Source organism: Leuresthes tenuis, unplaced genomic scaffold (assembly GCF_036924035.1).
Source record: "Leuresthes tenuis unplaced genomic scaffold, fLeuTen1.0.hap1 SCAF_16, whole genome shotgun sequence".
NCBI classification, from domain to species: domain Eukaryota; kingdom Metazoa; phylum Chordata; class Actinopteri; order Atheriniformes; family Atherinopsidae; genus Leuresthes; species Leuresthes tenuis.
Window position 1 is genome coordinate 9,759,530 of NW_027325370.1, and position 17,287 is coordinate 9,776,816.

General features: G+C 42.1%; 1 protein-coding gene across 14 annotated transcripts in view; it reads left to right on the plus strand.

Moving 5' to 3' along the window:
• kif1b (kinesin family member 1B) overlaps window positions 1-17,287 on the plus strand; it is a 53,987-nt gene that overhangs the window by 29,792 nt on the left and 6,908 nt on the right. For 5 of the 14 annotated variants that reach the window (XM_072366224.1, XM_072366229.1, XM_072366226.1 and 2 more), the window contains 19 exons: window positions 5,665-5,770; window positions 5,875-5,892; window positions 6,537-6,685; window positions 7,795-7,973; window positions 8,197-8,334; window positions 9,257-9,508; window positions 10,907-11,025; window positions 11,381-11,466; window positions 11,787-11,916; window positions 12,275-12,428; window positions 12,844-12,934; window positions 13,024-13,142; window positions 13,281-13,336; window positions 14,556-14,664; window positions 14,900-14,966; window positions 15,098-15,182; window positions 15,622-15,727; window positions 16,915-17,029; window positions 17,129-17,262. In XM_072366224.1, coding sequence (XP_072222325.1) covers window positions 5,665-5,770; window positions 5,875-5,892; window positions 6,537-6,685; window positions 7,795-7,973; window positions 8,197-8,334; window positions 9,257-9,508; window positions 10,907-11,025; window positions 11,381-11,466; window positions 11,787-11,916; window positions 12,275-12,428; window positions 12,844-12,934; window positions 13,024-13,142; window positions 13,281-13,336; window positions 14,556-14,664; window positions 14,900-14,966; window positions 15,098-15,182; window positions 15,622-15,727; window positions 16,915-17,029; window positions 17,129-17,262 — 2,213 coding nt within the window. Of the gene's footprint in view, window positions 1-819; window positions 4,628-5,664; window positions 5,771-5,874; window positions 5,893-6,536; window positions 6,686-7,794; window positions 7,974-8,196; window positions 8,335-9,256; window positions 9,509-10,906; window positions 11,026-11,380; window positions 11,467-11,786; window positions 11,917-12,274; window positions 12,429-12,843; window positions 12,935-13,023; window positions 13,143-13,280; window positions 13,337-14,555; window positions 14,665-14,899; window positions 14,967-15,097; window positions 15,183-15,621; window positions 15,728-16,914; window positions 17,030-17,128; window positions 17,263-17,287 lie in introns of those variants that run through there. The other 9 variants (XM_072366225.1, XM_072366227.1, XM_072366231.1 and 6 more) reach the window with 4 other exon arrangements.

Sequence of the window (17,287 nt, forward strand, 5' to 3'; positions counted from 1 at the left end):
CTGCCTCTCCTCTCAACTGGCTTTCTTATCAACTGCAAGAACACTCTGTCTTCTAACTCACCGCTAATACTAAAGCAACTCAAACCTTCTGGACTAAAGGGGGGAAAGCTCCAAAGTCCATCTACATGCATGCCTCTGTAGCATGTTTGGGATCCAGCTGTCAAATCACAAATTTTTCAGTTAAGAAGAGGAATATGAAAACATTACTGAGGTGCTCCAATCAGCAACTATCATCGATTGATATTTCCTTTCTAATCATGATAGACATGCTTTACCTTTACTTTTAATATCGGTATGCAACACTGGGAACAAATGTGTAAGAAATATATTCCCATTACTGAGAGCCATGTTTTTTATGTGAATATTTAAAAATATTCATTTCCATATTGAAATTTCTCTGGGAAAAAATACAAGAAAGAAAAACTGGAAAGAAAGTCAATGAAGCCACAGTCTGTTGTACGTTTGGGTAATTTAAAAACTTTTTTTTCCCTCTCTGGCCTCATTTTGATTGTAATCTGGAAATGATGCTGCATGGCATGGTGCCATACATCGTGGACAGTAATGATGTATGCAAAATACATACAACATTTGAGTTTAATAGGCTCCTTTGGCAAAAATTCTAAATCTTAAAACAATAAAATTCTTGGATTTAACTTTGACTTGAAACGTGGTTTAAGTTCCCATGTTGCATATTTATACCATTTTTATTCATTCTTATTTTAAAACCATCCTTTCATCCTCTCCCTGATTTCCCATTTTAATTTCTCCTTTTTTTTTTTTGGGAACCATTTGGTTTGTGTCCTGTGTTGTTTTCTCAAGGATGGAGACTCTGATAGTGGGGATGACTCAGATAAGAGGTCTTGTGAGGAGAGCTGGAGACTGATCACTTCCCTGAGGGAAAAGCTACCTCCCAGCAAGCTGCAAACCATAGTGAAAAAGTGTGGATTACCCAGCAGTGGGAAAAGAAGAGAGCCAGTTAAAATGTACCAGGTCCCTCAGCGACGCCGCATCACGAAGGACTCCAAGTGGGTGACTATCTCTGACCTAAAGATCCAAGCAGTCAAAGAAATCTGCTACGAAGTAGCTCTTAATGACTTCCGCCACACACGGCAGGAAATTGAGGCACTGGCTATTGTGAAGATGAAAGAGCTTTGTGCTAGCTACTGCAAGAAGGACCCCAACGAGCGGGACTCGTGGAGGGCAGTGGCTCGAGATGTTTGGGACACTGTTGGAGTTGGTGATGAGCGCATCGAGGATGTCTTGACCAATGGGCCTCGACCAGGAGGAGTTGTAATGGATGAACTAAAAGTACACATTGATAAACTCGAGGACATCCTGCAGGAGGTGAAGAAACAGAATAACATGAAGGACGAGGAGATCCGCGCTCTAAGGAACAAGATGGTGAAAATGGAGAAGGTCCTCCCGCTCATCACCCCAGAGAGCCAAGAAAAGCCTCCCAGTGGGGGCGCTTCTACTTGTGCCACTAGAACTCCTAGCCCTCGAGAAGGAAAACCTCCTTTGCCCGAAAAGCCTGATGGAGAGGATGCAGAGTTGCAAACAAGCCAAAGTGCTGGAGATGATTCAACCCTGAAGCGAGGCCAAATGCGCTGGATGCGCCAAGAGCAGGCTCGCCTCAAAAGTCTGCAGCAGCAAGAGATCTCTAAGCAGCTCCGCCGGCATACTGGACCACATCGCTTTATACCACCAGAGGACCGTAAGCTACGTTTTCCCTTCAAAAGTAACCCCAAGCACCGCAACTCGTGGAGTCCAGGTACTCATATCATAATTACAGATGAGCAGGTCATAGAACTAAAGGTCCCCAAAGAAGCTGTAGAGGAAGAGGAGGGAGAAAACGAGGCTGACGTAGCATTACAGCCTAGAGACCAGATGGAGGCTTCAGTTATGCACACCATGCCTCCTCTGCCAAGCCCGTCAGTTCAGCGCAGAGGCAAAGACTTCGAGCAAGGTTTAAACCAGGGTCACAGGCACAACTATAGGAACAACCAGCACCAGCAGCCCCACGAAAGAGGCCGCAGCAACTCTTTTAATCACCGTCAGCGACCTTCTGGCTCCATGGAGTCACTGCAGCAGTCTGAAAACAACAGGAGGCACACGCAGACCATCTACCTGCCCCGCCACCACCAGAACCAGCCAGCATACCCCCCTCCTCAACATCAGCAACAGCCCTGCCACTATAACGGCATGATGTATACCGACGGCAGCTTCAATGGCTACCAGCAATACCATCACGCTGACCACGTTAACCACCCCGTCAACTTTCATGCACCTCCGCGAATGCGCAGGCAAATGTCTGCTCCGAATCTGAAAGCCAGCAGGGAGACGGCAGTCTGACTTGTGGAGAGAGGAGTTAGTTTCGTACACTTTAAGTAGGCAAACGCATTACAGATCACAACAGCAAAATTGACTGACTTTTGCACTTGATCAGTGTGTTACTGGTTGATCCAAGTATTCTATGTACTATAAAGCAACGTTTTCTCATCATCCTCATCCTCATCATCATATTTGCCATGTTCATCAGTTTTTTGCTGCACTGTGTGTGTCGTCATCATTAGCACTGGGTGAGCCGTCATTAGGATTTGCAGCCAGCCGATGATCATTTGGACTGTTTTTTTCGCAGGAGAGACATGCCACGCCTGCTCAATTAGCATGTGTGACAATTCATGACTCGTGCTTTGATTTGCCAAAATTGTGCTCATGGTTGATATTCTGAGTTTACATTTTTTGCCATTTTTAGTATTGATTAATGATGAATGTTTGTAACCACTACACTATGGATACATTGAATTTTCTTAAGACTTGTTGTTGCCGAAGCGAGGAACAGAAAGCGGTCTCTATTTATTTCCCTCTATGTATAATTAAACTGAATGTCAGGATGGGAAAATAAGTCCTCTTTGCAATATTTACATCTTGTTTTGTACCTCAGAAAGCATGTTCTGTCATAAGTCATCATTGGCCGTGATCAGCAATCAGAAGAAAATTTTAAAACGTATATTGTATTAGCTTGATGCGCCAGTCAACTGTGTGCCTTTTTAAACTGAGACTGAAATGGTGTTAAATGTAAGTGGTATTCAAAAAGTGCCTTTTAACGCACTAACTCTATTAATCCTGCTATGCAATTGCTACTCAGTGTTTTCTTTTCCCCTCGTTAAGTGTATTTGCAGGGCTTTAGCTGAATATTGTGAAACTCACCTAATCAAAACTAACTTTTGTGCATTAACACTCTTATTTATTCAAATTCTTGGTAAGCCACTACATTTCTTGATCTATTACGTTTTCCTGAGCTTTTCTTTTATATTTTGATTAATTTCACATGTATAACTGCCACCACTTGTGTTACAGTATTTTCCACTTCCTGGAGTCATGATTAAGCTGTGTATTTAGACACACTTTAATTTCTACATGTTTTATTTGATTCCTATTTTTTTTTCAAACTTTTCATTGATGGTTTGTTGTCTTTGGATGCTGGAGTTCACTAAGATCTCAATGAACCACTATAGTGAAATGCTAGGACATAGACCTAGCTGATGATTTAATGAAAATTATCCTTGTGTGAAAGTTTATCTGTGAACAGTCCATACTTCTCAGAATAAGACCCTCTCCTGTTGTGATTAGCCATACATTATGAGCAAATCTATGATTTGGTTTAATCCAGTCTTAAAATTTTAGCTTTGTGGTTCATTGAGTAAGCACAGAGCTCACTGTGTTTCAAATGGATACCCACTGAGTGTTGTCATGGTTCCCAAAGTCTGGCCTTTAAAAATGTTGGAAGAGGCACAAAGACTTGAGATGTTTGCATGATTGTTATTCAGGAGAAATACCCATATCAAAAGAGATTTTGAGAGCTGCCTTATTTTTGCTGCCGTACACTTAAAACGGTGTTTATGAAATAACTTGTCCACCTCATCACCTCTGTTATTTGTGCTTCAGCTGATGCTTCCAGTTTGCAGAATGTTCAGTCTGATTTTTCATTTTTTTGTATTTCTTGCTGCGATTGTAGCTTCAAAAGATCCCCATTAAGTATTGTAACTCATTATCAGGTGGCCTTTAGATCATTTTATTAAAAACTGAGACATTCAGCAGCATGGCAGAGGCCTTTTGAAGACTATCAAAATGTTAATGGAGTGATGACATCATTTAGTTTTATAAGTTTCAACTGTATATTTTCTGCCTAACTGTGCCACTTTGACTATCTTTGCATGCAGCAGCGTACATATCTTCAGCCCTCATGTTTGCTCCATTAAAGAATGGCATTTAGCTTATACTCTGCTGCTGATGTCGACTATGTAAGCTGGAACGTATATACAACACATTTGAGCTAACTGTTCTAATCTTTAAGCCAGCTCTCAATTCAGCGTGCCTGAGTGTTGTACGTCTGCTTTTTGGATCCACAATATCAATGCCTCATTGTGGCTGTGTAGAGAGTTAAGCTGCTCCTTCCTCAAACATTTATTTGCAAACATATTTGAAAAAAAAAAAATTATAATACCCCTTCTATGTGTTGCTAGAGGTTTATTTTCAAGGATGACTGAAATAAAAATGACCTGCTTCACGTGCAGTTATTCGTTCTGAACGGGTGGTGTTTGTTTTTCTGTGCCAGGAAAAACCAGTGTAGGGACAGAATAAAGTGTCGACATGTACAATACCAAGAGTCGTAGTTTGAGATGCTGTAAAACAATTTATTTCAAGCTACTGTATAGATTTCTATAATGTTTTACTATGGTTTACATAATTATCCCTCGTAAAAGCAGACCTCTTTATAATTCTTTAATTCTTAAGACTGTAATCACTGAATCTAACATCGTGACCATGTTGCACGCATGCTTGGAAATTTACGTTGCGATTCAAAGACAAATGGAAGTATTTTCAAATAAGTCATGTAAAACAGCCTCAAATGCCGGAGCATGTGGGTCACTGTGGTAGTTTTTAGCTGCTTTAAGTAAAACAGGGACTTTGGGTGATGGGCTGTTGGTAGGATACCAGCAGGGAGGAGGTCAGCGACAGATGAAAAGGCTGCATTGTCTTCCCAGAAGACTGAACAAACAGGATGAGGTCATCGGGTCCGCAGCCTGTCCTTCTCTGATGATGATGGCGCCCCTCATTGGATTACAGTTGACTCAGCTTCTACCAGCACCTCTCCTCTTCCATTGCAGCCATTTCTCTATGAGGATGTTGGTTCAGTTATTGATTCAGAACATGTGCTGGAACAGTTTGTCATTTATTGCACTTCAGGACAATTACTTTATAAACAAAAGCATTTGAGCTCCATGTGTGTCTGCTCTTAGGATCTTGATTAGAACAGATATTTTTGTTGTGGGGGTGGGGTCAATTTGTAGTTTTTTTTTTTCTTCAGATTTCCATGGAACACTTTCCTTGTACTCTCAATCCTTTTCACAGCAGCCTTTGATGTTCAGAGTTATTCAATGCATCTCATTCTACGTTAGGCGTGATCCATTCCCCTGTTACTCCGCAGCAGGCTTCATTTGGTCCAGCAGTCAAAGTCTGCAGGGCTAGTTTTTCAGAAGTAGATTCCATGCGGTTATCCTGACATCGAAATATGAAATGTGGTTCTGATGGCTCGAGGAGCTCACCTGTCGTTGCAGCTGATGGACAGCTGTCCGTGTTCTCCTGTGTGTTGGTGTCCAGGTTTACGAGAGCAAACTGCAGGAACTTCAGAAACAGGTGGAAACTCGCTCTCTGGTAGCAGAGACACCTGATGAGGAGGAGCTGGAGGAGGAGGAGGAGGAGGAAGGTGTGTATTGCTGACTCCTCAACCCTGTAGATATTTCTCTTACAGTGCACACTTCATGTCATCTGTATAAATTATGTTTGTTTTCTTCCACATTTCGTGTCCAGAGCCTAAACTACTGGGATGTGCGTATAGCATTTTATACACGATATTATACTTAAAATCACCTTTTTTTTCCTTTTTTTTTTTTCAGATTAAAATGTATTAATAGTGCCATACTAATTACCCACAGAAGATATCAAGTCAAGACTAGTCCATACATATCACATCATCAGATTCCTTTAAAGTGAAACGCAACTAATCCTCTATAACTTGAAAGTAAAAGGACCATACATGAAAGTTTTCTTGTTTTAGCCCATTAACTACAATGTGTCCTTAAAAGTATGGCACCATGTTTCAGAGTATCCCAGGTACATACTGGTTTCCATCACGCCTTAGGTAGATTCAGTTTGGGTTTTCCAGCAGCAGCGATTGTGAACTCAATGCTTTTCTTCATCCGATTTTGGAAATTGTGCTATAAAAAGGTCACTGAATACCTTGGAAAGAAAAAAGAAAAATAATTGTGGTCAGTTGTTACAATCAGTATTGATTTAGTATAAAGAAGACAAAATACTGAACATGACTAATGTGAGAGAATGGATCTGTGGGGGGTTTAAAACTATCAAAACAGCAAGTATGGTCCTTTTTTTTTTGTTTTAGCAAGTGTTGAGTTTAAATTTGTTTTATACGCATAGTGTTAACTTCACCTCTGCCTGCCGTCTGCCCACAGTGCCGTGGACTCAGCATGAGTTTGAGCTGGCTCAGTGGGCCTTCAGGAAGTGGAGGTACCATCAATTCACCTCCCTGCGTGACCAGCTGTGGGGGAACGCTGTCTACCTAAAGGAAGCCAACGCTATTAGTGTGGAGCTAAAGAAGAAGGTAAGTGGAATGATGTTCCAGTTTTCTTAATCGTAGTTAGATGTTTGTTATTATCTGGTTTTACCGTAAAGAGCAAAATACTAAAAATGATTTACTGAAGGTCAGAAAGCAAAATATTCCCATTTTTTAAGGCTTCCAAAGTAAAAGATTTGGTTAAAGAACTGATGCATGAATTCAGGGTCACAGGTAGTCACTTCACCACAAGACAAACAAAAGACAGGAGTCCAGAACCGCGGAGCAAACTACCGACCAAGAACTTCTGGAATCTTGAGCCAAAGTAGTCTTACTACATTCCCTTACACAGTGTAAGAAACGTACGTTTCCCTTTTATCTGTCCCACATTTCCTGAGAGCTGTATTTGAGTTTAATTATATCAATGTCAAATAAAAAAGCTGCAATCCATCCGGTTCATGGGTGAGTTACTGTGACGCAGGTTGACACGTCATTTTTAAACACAAACAGACATAATGATGCATTAAGGCCATGGAGGGCATCACAAGGGAAGATAGATGGCGCCTGCTGATGTAAATAGGTCAGATGCTTGAGGCTGTCACTGACTGCAGAGGACTCACCACATGATAATAAACATGATGATTTTGTTAAGACTTTGTGTGTGTTTACTGTTTAAAAGGGCTGTATCTCCCGTACAGTTTGTCTTGTCTCTATGGAAAACAAGTCTTAATTGGCACTTGAATGCAGCATCAGTTATTTCCTTTGTTAATGTGCTGAAGTCTGAGTAACAAAATGTGGAACTTTCCACTTGGCACGGTGTGGACTGTGCACAGGCAAGTGTTTTAAATCATTCAGAATAAAACATTGATTCGCTGTCACACAGACGAATTGAATTGGCTGCAAATCAAAAGCTGCTCCGCTGTAGTTTACCTTCCCTATCAAACCAGGATGATTTACACTCCATACTGTAGATGCTACAGGATTGAAAATGTCATGTGACAGATGACCCTTCTACAATATCTTTAGGTTTCTGTCTGTGTGGGATTTATATCCAGTGTGGTTAATTGGTGTAGCGGGGGTGCTGGGAAGAGTGAGGCCGTAAAATGTAGGTTTGATCTATTTGATGTTTTTAGAATGCCCCCTCTCCCGTTCCTCAGGTGCAGTTTCAGTTCGTCTTGCTGACGGACACGCTGTACTCCCCGCTGCCCCCTGAGCTGCAGCCTCCAGAGCCAGAGAAAGAGCGCGACTCCAGGCCTTTCCCTCGCACCGTGGTGGCTGTCGAGGTTCAGGACTTGAAGAACGGAGCCACACACTACTGGTCCCTTGAAAAACTCAAGTAATGCCCTTAACTTGAAAAGAAGAGATGTTATTTACTGAAATAATAATGATATCTTTTCTAACTTCCTCTCATATCAGTTATACTGGCCTCAGTTTCAGAAGAATAGCACAACGTGTAATACATAGAAACCAGTACATCTCGCAGCATCTCTCCCCTCCTGCTTTGAAATGAGCTGTGTGTTCTTGCTGCTTCCATTAATACGGAGTGTCGTCATTTTCAGGCAGAGGCTGGAGCAGATGAGGGAGATGTACGACCGAGCAGGAGAAATGACCTCCACTCACCAGGAGGACAGCGAGGGCTCTCTGACAGGAAATGACCCCTTCTACGACCGTTTCCACTGGTTTAAGCTTGTCGGGAGGTGTGTGGCACTGAATGCACGTTTAAAACACACTAGATATCGAGATCGAATCCTACTTGTTGGGCTCAGTGTTTGTTTTTGTAACCAACGGGTTTTGGAATTTAAAAGTGATGTGTGCATTTCTTTTGGCATTCCATTTTTCTCTGTCCTCACGTCATTAGCAGCTCATGTTTCAGTGATATCACATGTTTCTGGCATCACGTTTTTATCATTTATTTCTGGGTGTAAATGTGTCATTGCATTTTTGGTTGTTTCACATTTGTGGTTTTATTTCCTCCATTTTTGATGTCATATATCAATTTGTCCCTTGTTTTTATTTTATCTGACATCACATTTTGAGTTGTCTTCTTGCCATCGTAAATTTAGTCTCTTTCATTTATGCCTTGCATCATTTTGCCCTGTCTGTTGTTGCCATTTTCATGTCGATATCCCCTGTAATTCACACAGAAGCTTGTTAACAACCTGCTGGATTTGGATAACGTATGAATGTGCGGCATTTTGCATTTCATCCTCTTTCGTCCAGGATACACAAGCAGATTTATATGTTAATCCTTTAAAATGGAATTTCATTTTGGTTTAAAATTACCACATTGCTATAACCTGCTATGACACCTGCTATTAGCCTAATACGTTATGAAATGAATCCTCCTGCTGCATTTGTTGTAGCTCTTTTAGTAGCTGCTAGAAAAGTGACCGATTGTTGTCCAGCTGCTGTTAGTTGATGACTTGGCAGGTCTTTTTTTTTTTTTTTTTTTGGGATATATATGTCTGTTTTGTGTCTTGAAACTATTGCATAGCAATTTGTGAGAAAATAATATTAGTTAAAAATCAGACCTTATTTGGCCTGTTTTAACTCTTCTATCACTCCACTGTTACCTTTCCTTGGTTCTTGCCATTGTTCCCAAACTGCCATCCCTCTCAGCTCCCCCATCTTCCACGGCTGTGTTAACGAGCACCTGGCCGACCGCACACCCTCGCCCACCTTCTCCACTACCGACTCTGAGATCACAGAGCTGGCGGACGAACGCCAGAGCGAGATGTCAGACTTTATAGATGATGAGGCGTTCGTGGACGACACCAGCTCAGACGCCGGCACCGAGGAGGGCTCGGACATCTTCAGCGATGGCCAGGACCCCTTCTACGACCGCTCCCCCTGGTTCATCCTGGTGGGAAGGTTGGTGACTGGCAGTGGTGTTTCCTCGTCCTCCACACGCACAGGCTGGGACAGGAGAGCTGATGTTGGCTTGTTGTAGCTTAGTTTGTTTTTATATATGATGTTAAAGCCCAAATTTATGTTGCAGCTTACAACAATGGAACTTAACATTTCATGTGTTATTTGAACAAATCTGAACTGTAAGCGTATCATGTAGTCAGATCATGCATACAGAGCCTTTTTGAATTTGATATGATTCATCATGCTTCTGTGCTCTGAGGCCAGCTTTTTTATGGGCTGCTTTAAAGTTAGACTGAGTTGAAAAGCCACCATCTTTTTCTGTCCACGTTCTCGCAAAGCAATGGCTCATCTCCCACCAACACAGTGCTGACTGTATTAACTCCCATCTGTGTGTGGAATACGTGTATTTACAGGCTGACTAAGTATTTGTCATTTTTGTATGGTTTAAGCCTTTGCTTTTTATTTATTTATTTATTTATTTTTTTTGGTGCTTTTTCTTCTTTTTTTTTTTTTTCAAACATTGTGTTGAAATTATTTTGTTCGCATAACCATGTTTGTGTCACATTGTTCTAAAAATGTATTGTAGTGCTTATTAATTCACTCGCAGTTGACCGTCATGTTAACATGCCGACTTGAATTTGTTTTGGTCGTCGTCCACAAAAAATAATTTCCTTCAGCAGCATTTGAAATTTGATGTAGCCTCGGTGCTATAAACATGATAGCTTTGTAATAAACACTGCTCTCAGAGTCCCTGCAGGTTTCCAGCCAGACACTTTCTGAAGTAGCTCAGCGACCTGCATTACTGTGACTTAGAGATTTTCCAGATTGATACCTTTCCTCCCTCTTGGCCTTGAGTCACTCATTACTGTGAGGGAGGGAGGATTGGGGTGACAGAGAAAGAGTAGGTCACTAAGGGTGCAGAAAAAAGCAAATCAAGTCCCACAAAACATCAGCGGGTGACTGAGAGACAAACATCTCCATAACACAACACCGTAAACCAGTCTTTCACAGCCTTTACTGCTGCATCCTGGCGATCAGTCATAAGCGCCACGCAGTGAAAAAACGGTTGTAGCCGCAGCTTATTTCACTGCCCTAAACATCCTTGTTGTTATGTTCTCTTCTTTTTCTTTTTTCTTTTATTTTCTTGTGTTTGTTCCTTCACATAATTGTCACTAATATTTTACTGTAGTGTACTTTCATTAATACGTGCTAAACGATGAAAATGATTGTGCCCATGTTGGATGTTTAAACCACTGGAAGACATATTTTTTCGTGCTATATACACCCTTGTGATCCTTATGTCGATGACTTCTGGATCTAAACACTGCCGCAGTTGTTCCACGCTGCACCACACTGCCCCACAGGTTTTCATGTCTCTCCTCTTGTTTTTGCTCTCAGAGCTTTTGTGTACCTGAGCAACCTGCTGTACCCCGTACCACTGGTTCATCGTGTTGCCGTAGTAACAGAGAAGGGCGAGGTGCGAGGCTTCCTGCGCGTGGGGGTCCAGGCTATAGCTGGTAAGTAATTAATGAGGCTGTTAATGGACAGACCTGTTAGAGCAGATAAGAAAGTCTAATGTAGATATGCTTATTACCACTTATTATTGATGACTGTGTATGGATGCAGGCTTTATTTATGCTATTTGAATAGTATATTTTACTGAATTTACCAAATAACTAGATAAATATATAGTTCTGTCTTAGGATTTAAAAACAATGTGGCAACATGTGAAAGGGCCGTTAAGCGACTGATCTGCCGGCAAAGCAGAGATTCCCTTAGATCCTTTCTGTACTCCTTCTGATGTGCTTTGACAGTTTAAGTCAGCTGTGTCTGGGACAGATTCTGATAAAAGGATGGTTTGTTTCTTTGTAGCTGACGAGGAGGCTCCAGACTACGGGTCTGGAGTAAGACAGTCAGGGACCGCCAAGATTTCCTTTGATGATGAATACTTCAAAAAGGTGAGCCCAGAGGCAGATAAAAGGAGTTTCAAACTTACATACTCACTTTTTCAGTGTGCGTGTGAGGCAGCGGGTGTGTAATATTTGGGTTACAACATCAAGGAAGTGGAGAAAGTTTTTTTCATGTTTGATTTTTAATCTTGGTCTTATCATTCTGTTTATTCAAGACAAATAAGGATTGTCAGATAGTGTTCCCAGCATCTATCAACCATCCTTGAACAAAACAGATCCACATGTGGGTCTTCTGAAATTCTAAATCCTCTGCCAGCTTTATGCTAATGTCTTGTTTCCTCTTGCACATCTTTTATCTGCCCTATCAGAATGATTTCCCTTCCACGGTGATGACCCGCTCTGGCTTGTCCCTTGAAGAGCTGCGCATTGTGGAGGGTCAGGGTCAGAGTTCAGAGGTCATCACACCCTCAGAGGAGCTCAACAGAATCAACGACATGGGTATGACTGCCAGTCCTTAACTTACCCGCTCGTAAATGTCCACCTCTCATCCCAGGGGGAAACACTTTTGGCAGATGGTCCTGAGATACAAAGGAGAACTTTTTTTGTTATATTTTGTTATGTAAATTCGACTTTTTTTCATGTTTTCTTGCTCTGTGAAGGAATCTGCACAGATGCTAAATGATTAGTAACCAGAATCGGCTACAAATCACAAGCTTTGAATTGTGCAGAAACTGCTGCAGAGGTTGGAATTCTCATACAGATTGCAAAGCACAGTCCCAGCTGCAGTTGTCGGTCACTTAAAATAAATCAGCCTGCGAGCCCCACTGACCTTCCCTTGTTTTTCTTTTCTTTCCAGACCTCAAGATGGGTAACATTGCGGACACCAAAGTGAGTCACGGTGAGGGTCTGGCAGGACAGTTGGAGGTGGGTAGCATCTTTACCTTCCGTGTTACCGTCCTCCAGGCCAGCAGCATCCCGCCAGAGTTTGCTGACATCTTCTGCCAGTTTAAGTGAGTCTACATTCCTATATCTTAATGTTAAGTCTGGTTTACCTGATGTGCCTTTTGTCTAAGCTACAGTAGCTGTGAATAATATTTACATGCCCTGGGAATTAAACTGTTAAACTGCGATGCTATGCAAACAGTATTGTCTATGAAAAAACTGTTATGTGGCAGTAATGCTATTAAAAAAAAAAAAGAAAAGACATGAATGTTTTTGATAGTAGGTTTTAAAAATCATTTGATTTGAGTTAATTTATCATGTCACATTTAACCTGACAATGGATGCCACTTTATCTTTAAATTAGGTTAGCAGAGAATAACAAGAACAAAGACGAGTTTGAGCTAAATCCTAGAAGGCGGCCTCTTGTTTTTGTGCTAAAACAGTGAACATAACACTGACACTCGAGCACGTTTCTTCCTTCAGTTTCCTTCATCGTCACGATGAGGCTTTTTCCACTGAGCCTCTAAAGAACACCGGCAAAGGAGCACCTCTGGGCTTTTACCACGTCCAGAATGTGAGTGCTCACACTCGCACAACTGAAGATGCACAAGCTGTACTTTGTTATAGTCGGCTGACAACTTCCTTTTTTCACTGTGCATGCAGGTTTCAGTGGAGGTCACAGAGTCTTTTATTGAGTACATCAAGAGCAAGCCCATCGTGTTTGAGGTGTTTGGCCACTACCAGCAACACCCGCTGCACGTTCATGGTCAGGACCTGATCAGGTGGGTGGAGCTGAAAATGAATTCATTCTTCTATAGGGATGCAGTGAGAGTTTGTTTCCTTTACAAAATTAATGTTTGGAATAATATTCAGGTATTTTTGGACATTTTCTATAGTTACAGTTTAATTTCTCTTAACAGTCCTCCAACACCATCAAGGAAATACTACCCTATTCCTATGCCTCTGTCTAAACCAGGTAAAAAATACAGTCTTTACACAGCACACTGTAAGAGCAGTACGCTCCATCACCATCAGTTCAGCTTGATTTTGTTTTTATGTGTCTTACATAAGCATGCCTCATATGTCCTTCCCCTTTTCCCATTTCTTGCTTCCTTTGGATTGTTTTGTCTCTCATTTAATCGTTCCCCCACAATCTATAATCCTCTTACCAACTCTTTCCTCCCTCTTCCACATCTCTTTTTCTCACACGTCCCACCCAATCTTTCTCACCATTCGCACAACATTGCACACCCAGACCATACCCGTAAGATCGAGCTGGTCCGCTACCTAGTGAGCGGCTATGTAAACGGCAAAGTGCTGGACACGCTGTCTGAGCACGCCAACGCCCTCGCCTCTTCTGCCGTGGCCACTTTGGAGGACGAGGCTGACCAGCTTTCGCATTTCCCCTTCCTCCAAGTGACCAACGACCCTGTGCTTATTGTACCCAGGCACCATGGTTGGTACAGTGGACGCTGTAGTAGCTGATAAGCCTGGCATTAGATGCACCTGTGTTGTGGTGGCTAGACTAGTGCTTTGCTCTTTTGGTGCTTTGTGACTGCAGGCAGTCGCACAGTAGAGCTGTGCGGTGTTGTGTGCTGCACCTCACTACCGGTACGTTTAGGTCCTGTCAACTCAGGCAACCCTCTCCTGTTGCTTAGAAACTGACCTGAGCTGAAACCTTCTGGTAGATGGCACATTTATATATTTATCGAATTTTAAGCTAAATAGTTAAATAAATATTCATCATATAAGTTACTGACATAGCTTAGATCAGACTCCAGAGACCTAAACCCTCATAGGTTTAGCTGCATTCCAATTATAGCATTTTCATGTGAAATTATTCAAGTGTGTGTTAGAGATGAGCCTGTTTAACACCAACATAATCCTGATGATGTTTCAGGGAGCAGGGTGCTGTCAGTGATGGTGTAATCTGTGATTTAGCCCCTCACAGCTTCTCATTACACTTTTTTCCTTATGAATTTACCGTGTTACTTCTGGCATCTGTTTTCTGTGTAAACCGTCCGTGTGTGGGTTCGTTGCTCAGTATCCAGAGTCAGCAGTGTGTTCACTCCACATGTTCGTCCTCTGTTTAGTTATCCTGATTATGCAGTCGATATCGGACCCTTATTTTCATTAGTGCCCTTCAAGAAAAGACCAAATTGATTATCTTGAGCCTGTGTCTGTTAATGCATTAGTTCCAGCCACGAAGCTGAACACCATCACCAAGTCCAACCTGGGTCAGTGTGTCAGCAAGTACGACCTGCTGGTCTGGTTCGAGATCAGTGAGCTGGAGCCCACTGGAGAGTAAGTGTCTACCTCTTTATCTTTTATTAAGAAACACAAGCTAATCAGACATCATTGAACACTTCATCATCTTCACCTAGCAACATTTAAGCTGAAAGTTAAGTAAACTCAACGAAAAGATGTAAAAGATGATTCACACATATGCAGCAGCAGGGTTCTTATTTACTCATAATGCCCTTGTTCAGCATCATGCATTTTAAAATCCAGTTTGATTCTGACATCTCTCCATCCACAGGTACATCCCAGCTATAGTGGATCACAGTGGAGGACTTCCCTGCCATGGCACATACCTGCTGCACCAGGTACTGGAGACTTGCACCTTTCTTACTACTTATAATCAGCAAATGGATTAAATATTTTTAAGACAGTAAATGAATTAGTCATTACTTTTCACCATTACCTTGATCCTAATCTCCTGTTGTGTTTGCTGCAGGGGATCCAGCGGAGGATCACGGTGACTCTCATCCATGAGAAGGGCAGCGAGCTCCACTGGAAGGACGTCCGCGAGCTGGTTGTGGGTGAGCAATCTCACCTCAGGGATTTCTCTATCACTGCAGCAAATGAACAGAAACACTGAAACAACGCTGCTTGTAGAGGTGGAAAGTGTGTTGTCATGTGATCAGGAAAGTCGAGGGACACCCTCACTATGTGATACGACACCTTTTATAGGAGTTTTACACTGAAAGTATACCGCACAGTCTTCTCAGTCTGGAGAGATGCTTCAGGCTGCCTGCCATTCTAGAATAATTACATTTCACATTTTAGACATTTCAGTTGCTGACACTCATGCTTCTTAGTGAGGATACATGTCCGGGTGACGGACACTGATCAGGGCTGCAAACGGATAAACTTGCAGTTAATCTCTGCTGACTGGGGTCCTCATTTTGGCATTCGCATTCCACCAAAATAAATTCTTCTAATTGTATTGATGTGTTTTGCTGCCCTGTGTCTCATCAGGTCGTATCAGGAACAAGGCCGAAGTGGACGACAGTGCAGCCGATGCTGTCCTGTCCCTTAACATTATATCTGCTAAGAACATCAAGTCATCCCACAACACCCACAGGTAGGATAAATCCCCTCTGAGAATTTGTCTGGCTCTGATTAATTGGTAACAAACACACTTTAGACACAACATGCAGAGGTGTACATTCATCCATTTGTGCATGTTAGGATTTGTTCTGATGGAGGTCATTAGCCCAAGTATTTATTTATTTATTTTTTTACCTTTTAGCCACTGTTTTAGGGAATATGTTGTTTGTGTTCTTGCCTTTTTTATGCTGAAGGCAAATCAGGATGACTGCATGACCATTTCCATTTTCATTGCTGTTAATTTGTTCCATTGTCTTTGTTGCCTGACTCTTTGTGCCTCTCTTTTTTTTTTCTTTGCACTCTTCCCTTCTGCTGCGGCTGGACTCATGATTGTGCTCAGGCTTTCTATTGATAAGGATATTGATAGGTACCAGTGAACAGAGAACATAAGGCTCCTTCCCCGAAGGGTCTTTATGCTTCTTTATAGTCCCATAGATTCTTAGAAAATAAGTGCTCCACATTTTGTGTTTTTCATTCCCTTGCATGTTGCTTAAGAGCTGTCTTTGTTTCCATTGACATTTAGCTTCTGTGAATCAGATTTCCAAATGTTAATGGACATGCAAAGGCAGTCTTGACAGCAAATGCAGCCCCCTTTTCTGTATTTTATATTATAAATTTGTGATTTTGTGACTGCAGTTCACTGTGAGTTGATCTTCTGATGTCTGTTTCTAAGTGAATGCATTCCTCTCACTTGTTTTCCACTGTATGAAATTTAACTCGATTATAGCCATGGCCTGTGTAGGGAGGCACTGGCAAGGCAGCTCTGGCTCTCAGTCTGTGTCTAACAGCTCCCCCTGCTGCCAGAAACAGTGCAAACTCGATGAGACCCTCACAAACATTTCCTTTGAGATGATAAGGCACATTATTTGTAAAGCAGCACACTGAACATTTAAACTTTATGTTCCTCTTATCTTGGTTTGTGACAGTGGACACTCTGGCTTCTGATGTCTTTGTGTCCAGGTCTTACCACCGTTTGTTTCCTTATATTTCATCATGAGAGGGATGAGATCTAAGGCCACTTCAGTGCTTGCTGCTTAATCTGTCAGAGCTGTGTTCACAACATCATTAACGGAATAACCAAGTTTTCTGTCACAAAATTCAGTGTTCATTGAATATAAAACTGTAAGGGGGTTAAGTTCTCTGTATCTTTCTCCCCTTCAGAACTTTTTATCGCTTTGAGGCAGTGTGGGACAGCTCCCTGCACAACTCCCTCCTGCTAAACCGAGTCACTCCTTATGGAGAGAAGATCTTCATGACCCTGTCTGCATATCTGGAGGTTCGTCTGCTCTGATTCACTTTATCATATCTGTTTGCCTTGGGTTCTAAAGTTTACCTCTCTGTATGTCAGCTCACTTCCTGTGTCTCCTCTTCACAGCTGGACCATTGCATCCAGCCTGCCATCATTACCAAAGACATCTGCATGGTCTTCTACTCCCGAGACGCTAAGATCTCCCCTCCCCGTTCTCTCAGAAACCTCTTTGGGAGTGGGTACTCCAAAACTCCAGACTGGTAAGGCTCCCAGCTGTCACACTCT